The sequence below is a fragment of the Notothenia coriiceps genome, unplaced genomic scaffold (assembly GCF_000735185.1).
Source record: "Notothenia coriiceps isolate Sejong01 unplaced genomic scaffold, NC01 NC01_scaffold00036400, whole genome shotgun sequence".
Lineage (NCBI taxonomy): Eukaryota > Metazoa > Chordata > Actinopteri > Perciformes > Nototheniidae > Notothenia > Notothenia coriiceps.
The window spans coordinates 578,304-585,002 of NW_011369101.1; the positions used below are offsets into that span (position 1 = coordinate 578,304).

The following is a 6,699-nucleotide window of genomic DNA, read 5'->3' on the forward strand; positions in this document are numbered from 1 at the left end:
ACGACACACACACACACACACACACACACACACACACACACACACACACACACACACACTACACACACACACACACACCAGAGGTGGGAAGTAGTGGAGTACAAATACTTCGTTAAGTACATGTTTCTGGTATCAGAACTTTACTCCACTTCTTATTTTTCTGACGACTTTTTACTTGTTGAACACAAATACCTGTACTTTCTAATTCTTACATGTTGAACACAAATACCTGTACTTTCTACTTCTTACATGTTGAACACAAATACCTGTACTTTCTACTTCTCACATTTTGAACACAAATACCTGTACTTTCTACTTCTTACATGTTGAACACAAATACCTGTACTTTCTACTTCTTACATGTTGAACACAAATACCTGTACTTTCTACTTCTTACATTTTGAACCCAAATACCTGTACTTTTTACTTCTCACATTTTGAACACAAATACCTGTACTTTTTACTTCTTACATGTTGAACACAAATACCTGTACTTTCTACTTCTCACATTTTGAACTCAAATACCTGTACTTTCTACTTCTTACATGTTGAACACAAATACCTGTACTTTCTACTTCTCACATTTTCCAAACAGGCTGGTTCCTTTAGTCTGAATGTGTGTTTGGTGGCGTGATCATTATTATTTAGAGTCATTGCGTGCCTATTGATTTGAACACGATCCGTGTATCCATCATTTCCTGGTCTTCTCTAAAGAAGAGGGACCAATGAAAACGTTGTCATGTTGCCGTTGTTCACCATGGAAACATTCATTAGCTAACAATGACATTATTGTTCTATTAATATAAAGGGAGGTCAGGTACTCTTTAAAACAGCTGCTAGTTATGGGTACTTTTTACTGAAGTACATTTCAAAGCCTCTTTACTTCTACTTGATTAAATAAGTTTAGTCAGTACTTCTACTTTTACCAGAGTATTTTTAAACACGAGTATCTGTACTTCTACTTGAGTAAAGGATGTGTGTACAGCAGAGTATAGAGTTTGTAAAATAGTGAGTCTGTCGGTATCTCACAATCCGTTTCAATTCTGGGGTCCCAATTCGAATATTTTTTCCAAATCAGATTTTGTTAGAGTCCATTTCAGTGAAAAATAATCAAGATAATTCAAAATTGATTTGACATAATGCTGGGAGATGTATAAAGAACATTTTGGTGTAACTCACGACTCGTTCTGATTCTTGGGTTCCTGATTCGATTACAATCTTTACAAAATCGGGTTTCGTGAGTCTATTACAGTACAAATTATAAAAAGGCATTAAATGAAAGATAGATAGGGAAAAATGATTAATATAAATATGCATTTAAACATAAAAAGTTAAAGGTAGAATGAGAAACACAAATATAAAATGTAAAAGTAAGAAGTTAAATCCTAATTGATGTTTGGATTCATCACAGAGGAGATTATTTCAGAATCAGATTACTGTTTCTTCATCCCGGGGGATATGAAATAAAGTTGAGAGATGTATAACAAATGCTTTCATATCTCAGGTGTCGATTTGATCACTGTGTCGTGACAGTCCATTTCAGTAAGAATATATAAGCTGTTATATATAACAAACATAATCAAACTACTTATATAAACATAACAAGTTAAAGGTAGAAATATATTTAAAACAAATCGTAGCTTGAATAAGTTTCATAAGAGAAAAACAAATGGAAGAAATGGAACATTTAAAAAGCAGAACACGGAGGATTTCAAGTACTGTGTGTACATAGTTTTTAATGTAGAAAATACAATACATTTGACATGTTAGTGTAGTAATTACACTACAGCATAGGATGTTTTACACGCATGGATTCTTTTGAGTTTCAAAAACATGTATACAGTATCATCTAACTTGCAGGTTTGTATGCTGTTCAACATTTTACAGTTTTTTTTACCATCATCCTAAACAGAAAAGGTCATTATTGAAAATGTTTAAACATGTCGGACCTCAGGAGGTAGAGCAGGTTGTCCATTTATCACCTGTCAGATTATATAATAACTTTCAAATAGCCACATTTTGATTAGTTAACAGCCAAAACCCAGATCACAATGTGTCTTGAGGACTCTTCTTTGAAAGTGATCAGCTCCTAACTCTGACAGCAGGCTCTCAGACAGGACATCACATTAAGTCCTTCTTTAAAAAATACTATACACAACATACATTCATTATCAGGTGTGATTGGAACAAACCCTGTCTTTGTGCAAAGTCATATATTTTTAATTTTTTTTAGGTATAATTTACATACAAATAGATTTTATGGCTCCAGAAAAGTCTCCAAAAATCATTCAAACACAGAAAAAGGACAGAATATATTGCTGTGCTTTAATGTTTTGTTTAGAGAGGATTAGGGCCACATGAGAACACATTTGACCAAAAGTACAATGTACTTGTTCTCGTGTGGCCCTAATCCTCTTCCATACAAAGCAAACAGTATCTCAAATTCATTGTTTCCCCACAGACACAACACCAAGACCTCAAACAACCGAAGTAGAAGATATTGCATAACAAAGCTTTCCCTTTGATTGAGTCTACAGTCAGGTGATCTGAGGGTATGTTCATTGTTGACGTTTTTTAACATGCTGGGTTAAAAACATATTCTAAGATATAAAATACAGAAAGAGAGTTTTAATGACTCCAGAGAAGTCTCCAAAAGAATCATTTAAACACAGACTAACACCATGCTTAAAATCAAACCAGGGTTAAAGATCCAAGTCAAAATATCATTTTCAACTTTGTTTGTTCTTTAGACTCCTGCCTACAAAACCAAAACAGTGTCCGAGATAAGGACCTGTTTTTGACCTCAAACAACCAAGTAGAATGAACATGCATGACATTTGATCTCCCTGTATTTGAGTCTACACAATCAGAGGTGATACCAGGGCGTGTTCATGATTGAAATGTTGGGTTTGAAACATATTCTTAGATATAAAATACAGAGAGAGATTTAATGACTCCAGAAAAGTCCTGTGACGGGGCCCGCTCCGTCACAAGTCCCCAAAAGAATCATTTAAACACAAACAGACACCATGCATAAAAACCAGCCAGGGTTAAAGATCCAAATCAAAATATCTTGCGGCAAGGATTCATTTTCAACTTTGTTTGTTCTTTATACTCCTGCCTACAAAACCAAAACAGTGTCCGAGATAAGGACCTGTTTTTGACCTCAAACAACCATGAAATGATCGTGCAGGACAAATGTACTCTCTGCGTCTGAGTCTACACAGTCAGAGGGGATGTCAGGGCGTCAGTGAGTCCCTGTGTGTCCACAGCGGGGCTGCACAGCAGAGACGTGTCCTGCAGCAGAGACACCAGCTCCACAGGACCCGGAGGATCACTCCGTGTCTGCGCAGGCTTCCTCTCCGTCTGCCTGGTCTTCTTGTAAACCAACCTCTTCGTGTCACTCAAGCCGCTCAACCTGGAAGCGAGAGATCTCTTCGCCTGCTGCCTCTGGATCTTCTTCCTCTGCGGGTCGTGAGCGATGTTGTGACGCTGCAGGCTCTGTTTCATGGCGAAGGTTTTCCCACATCCTGCGTGGGGACAGGTGAAGGGTCTCTCCTCTTCGTGGAAGGAGCGGATGTGGCTCTGCAGGTTGAACATCTTAGTGAAGGATCTGTCACATCCCTCTTTGGGGCATTTGAGTACCACCCGGGTCTCAGAGTGCACGTACTGATGCTGCTGCAGGAACCAGGAGTCCTTGAACTCCTTGTTGCACTGCTCACACTTCAATGTGGGCCTGTGCTGCTCCTTCCTGTGCTTCAGATACTCCGTCCAGGTCTTCCCTGTGAAGCTGCAGCCCTCCTCCTTGCAGGGGTATCCTTGATGCACCTTTCAAAATATTCAAAGGTTTTAATTGTCATATGCACATAAGCAACAGTGTAGAAATGCAATATATATAATACAATACAAAATAAAAACTAGTCCAAAAAGTCTATATACATGTCAATAGAATGTTATATGTGCAAGAACAGAATATGAAATTCACACAATGATATATGTTTAAAAACTCAAGTTGTACTCTTCACTAACAGAATATCCTGAACTGATTTCTTGACAGGGTGAAAGAAAAGGACAAAACCATTACTACCCTAGGTGTGTAATGTGCCAAACAGGAATATTTACCTTCTCATGTCGCTTCAGCTTACTGGGCACAGTGAACTTCATCTCACAGCCTTCATGAGTGCACTTATAAGGGGGTAACAAGGTGTGCTGCTCACACATGTGGGACTTCAGCTGCTCCTTCTTCTTGAACTCCAGCCCACAGCCTTCATATTTGCACTCGTACTTCTTGTGCTCCTGAGTGTGGACTCTAGTCATGTGTCTGGCTCGATTTGTGTTGGTGGTGAAGGCCTCCTTGCAGCCGTCCTCGGTGCATTGAAAGGGCTTTACCCCGGTGTGTGTGAGCTCATGTCGGGTCAGATGGTAGGAGCTGCAGAAGGACTTCCGGCAGCCGTCCTGCTGACATGTGTGCGGCTTCACTCCGGTGTGTTTACACAGATGAGCGTCCAGTTTCCACTGCTTGTTGTAAGCCGCCGCGCAGCCGGAAACAGAGCAGATGTAGCGTTTCAGCGGCTCCGGTTTAGTCGCCATTTAATCATTAACGCTATTAAAACCCCGATTGAAAACACTGCTTCAGCACGTTGACCGTTTTGACACCGCTACTTCCCACAATCCACTGCGAAGTGACGCCACGCTACTTCCGAAACCGGAAGTCACGTATTACGTTCCCCAGTTGGTCGGTGGTGCGGCTACGTGAGCATTTGTGAGTGTCTTTTTTAAAGGTTTCTACTCTATGTAAACATGACAGCAGCACATTTAAGAATACATACACACTACATGTTGTTTTGTTCGCAGTTGTAATGTTTAGTTGTTTTGTGGGGCTTGGGGCTTTTTATCAAAAAATACGTTTGAGGTGCGAAATAAACTTTTTCTCGGGCAACGCCTGAAGGCTGACTAAACGCTATCTCGCCCAGTGTATACAGGAAAAGCTATTGAAGGTTTCGCATACTGTAAATTGTAATAATAACATTTGGTACGTTTTCATGACAAACCGTTTATTAATTTTATTATGATTGTGTGAATTGTTGAAGAAATTATAACACATGTGATTGAGACTATACTCCTACGGGACCCTGGTCAAAGGACCGGGAGAGGGCGTCTCGCACCCAAAAATACCATCGGTAACTCCCTAGGGTTCCGATTTTTGTTTCGTAATACCTTTCAGGTCATATAGTGCACGTGTGGTGTGTGTGTGTGGTGTGTGTTGTGTGTGTGTGTGTGTGTGTGTGTGTGGTGTGTGTGTGTGTGTGTGTGTGTGGTGTGGTGTGTGTGTGTGTGTGTGTGTGTGTGTGTGTGTGTTGTTGTGTGTTGTGTGTGTGTGTGTGTGTAGTGTGTGTGTGTGTGTGTGTGTGTGTGTGTGTGGAACTGACCTAATTTTTCGGCCTCCCATCATTTACAAACAGAAAAGAAAGTGGGGACGCTCTCAGTGTCAATTCGCTATGGGTCAAATCAGCCTGCTCCACGCATGCGACTCGTAACACATTACAGTAAATAAATTTTCACACTAGTTAGAGTAATTCTGTATGGTCGTCACTGTAACGATAGTCTTGTGGTCATTGTACGAAGTACAACAGAAACAAGGTGACCTATTACTTCGATGTCACTACAGTCACTTATATAATGACTACATCCTCGCGATATGTAAATGTATCTTTCGTTCGATTGCTAAGTTACAATCGTACGATCGAACTAAATTCAGAGGTAATCGTGTTTTTTGACCTAGAAATAATTTACGAGTAGTACATTATGTAATTTATAGCAATCGTCATCGGCTTTCATTTACTCTCAATTTACTCGTGGTTCAATGTCCGGTAGTCATTCATGTTAACGACTCCATGAACGTAGAATTGACTTATAAAGTTACACAACGATGAAACATGAAGTGAGGTACATAAATTAGAAATCAATGAAATGTCTATACTACTTACTACCTTTATATTAGTACACAATTTAGTCTGAAATCAGAGTGAGACCTCATTTAAGTGTCGATGGGACGTCTATGTTTCAGTAAGTCATCGACGTGGAAATAAAGTTCATCTCTTATGACATAGCTGTTAGTATTCAATTTTTGTATAGTATATATGAATAAGTACTTTTCATGTGTTGGCGCGTCACACCTTACTGATGAGTGTTCAGTGATTGCAATCTTTTCATAATAGTAGCTATTATGATAAATTGCAATCGAAACACGTCACATAAGGATGTGAGGCCAAGAACATGAAAAATAAATTCATGTTCTAGAAAATTTAATGGTAACAGCTGTGGTCATGAAAATGAACTTCTAATTCGTAAAAATGTGTTACTCTCAAATTCATAAAATGAGTTCACTTCTATACCTTATGGAGAGGTCGGTGCCGCAACATTCCATATATTGTTTCCACATTGTGTGAGCGCACGTAGTTGTTGACCGGATGAACCGTGACGATACGGACATTCAACCGAGTAGGTATTGTGGAGTCGATGTAAAGCCTATCCACCTCATTCCTTATAACTTCATAAATGTTCTATGTCATTTATTTTCTAATAAACGGTCTAAACGACGTACCTCCTCGAATTTTATCGAATCGCTACGATGTAATCGTTATCGATCGAAAGATACATTGCTAATCGCAGGAGGATGCAGTCTTTTATTATGGTGAC

The 6,699-nt window shown here is 39.3% G+C and overlaps 3 protein-coding genes across 4 annotated transcripts in view; all 3 read right to left on the reverse strand.

Moving 5' to 3' along the window:
* LOC104963762 (forkhead box protein P1-like) overlaps positions 1-6,699 on the reverse strand; it is a 924,791-nt gene that overhangs the window by 443,055 nt on the left and 475,037 nt on the right. The window lies entirely within an intron of this gene.
* Positions 1-6,699, reverse strand: part of LOC104963749 (mitochondrial import receptor subunit TOM40 homolog) — a 666,013-nt gene that overhangs the window by 373,488 nt on the left and 285,826 nt on the right. The gene's annotated exons all lie outside the window — the stretch shown is intronic.
* Positions 1,723-4,757, reverse strand: LOC104963744 (transcription factor IIIA-like). Of its 2 annotated transcripts, XR_800345.1 has the most exons (3): positions 4,123-4,757; positions 3,122-3,828; positions 1,723-2,758 (listed from the first exon to the last, which is right to left on the reverse strand). XR_800345.1 is itself a non-coding variant. In XM_010792388.1 (2 exons), exons 1-2 carry the CDS (start codon positions 4,588-4,590, stop codon positions 3,220-3,222), a joined length of 1,077 nt encoding a protein of 358 aa, XP_010790690.1. In that variant the 5' UTR covers positions 4,591-4,757; the 3' UTR covers positions 1,723-3,219. The 2 variants fall into 2 exon arrangements, 1 of the variants encoding a protein (XP_010790690.1); XM_010792388.1 differs by having other exon boundaries at positions 1,723-3,828.

Excerpts from the sequence above, each read along its gene's own strand:
- LOC104963744 (XM_010792388.1), bottom strand. The coding sequence starts at position 4,590 with ATGGCGACTAAACCGGAGCCGCTGAAACGCTACATCTGCTCTGTTTCC. Across the intron at positions 3,829-4,122 it reads AGCTGAAGCGACATGAGAAG|GTGCATCAAGGATACCCCTG; the intron begins GTAAATATTCCT and ends ATATTTTGAAAG.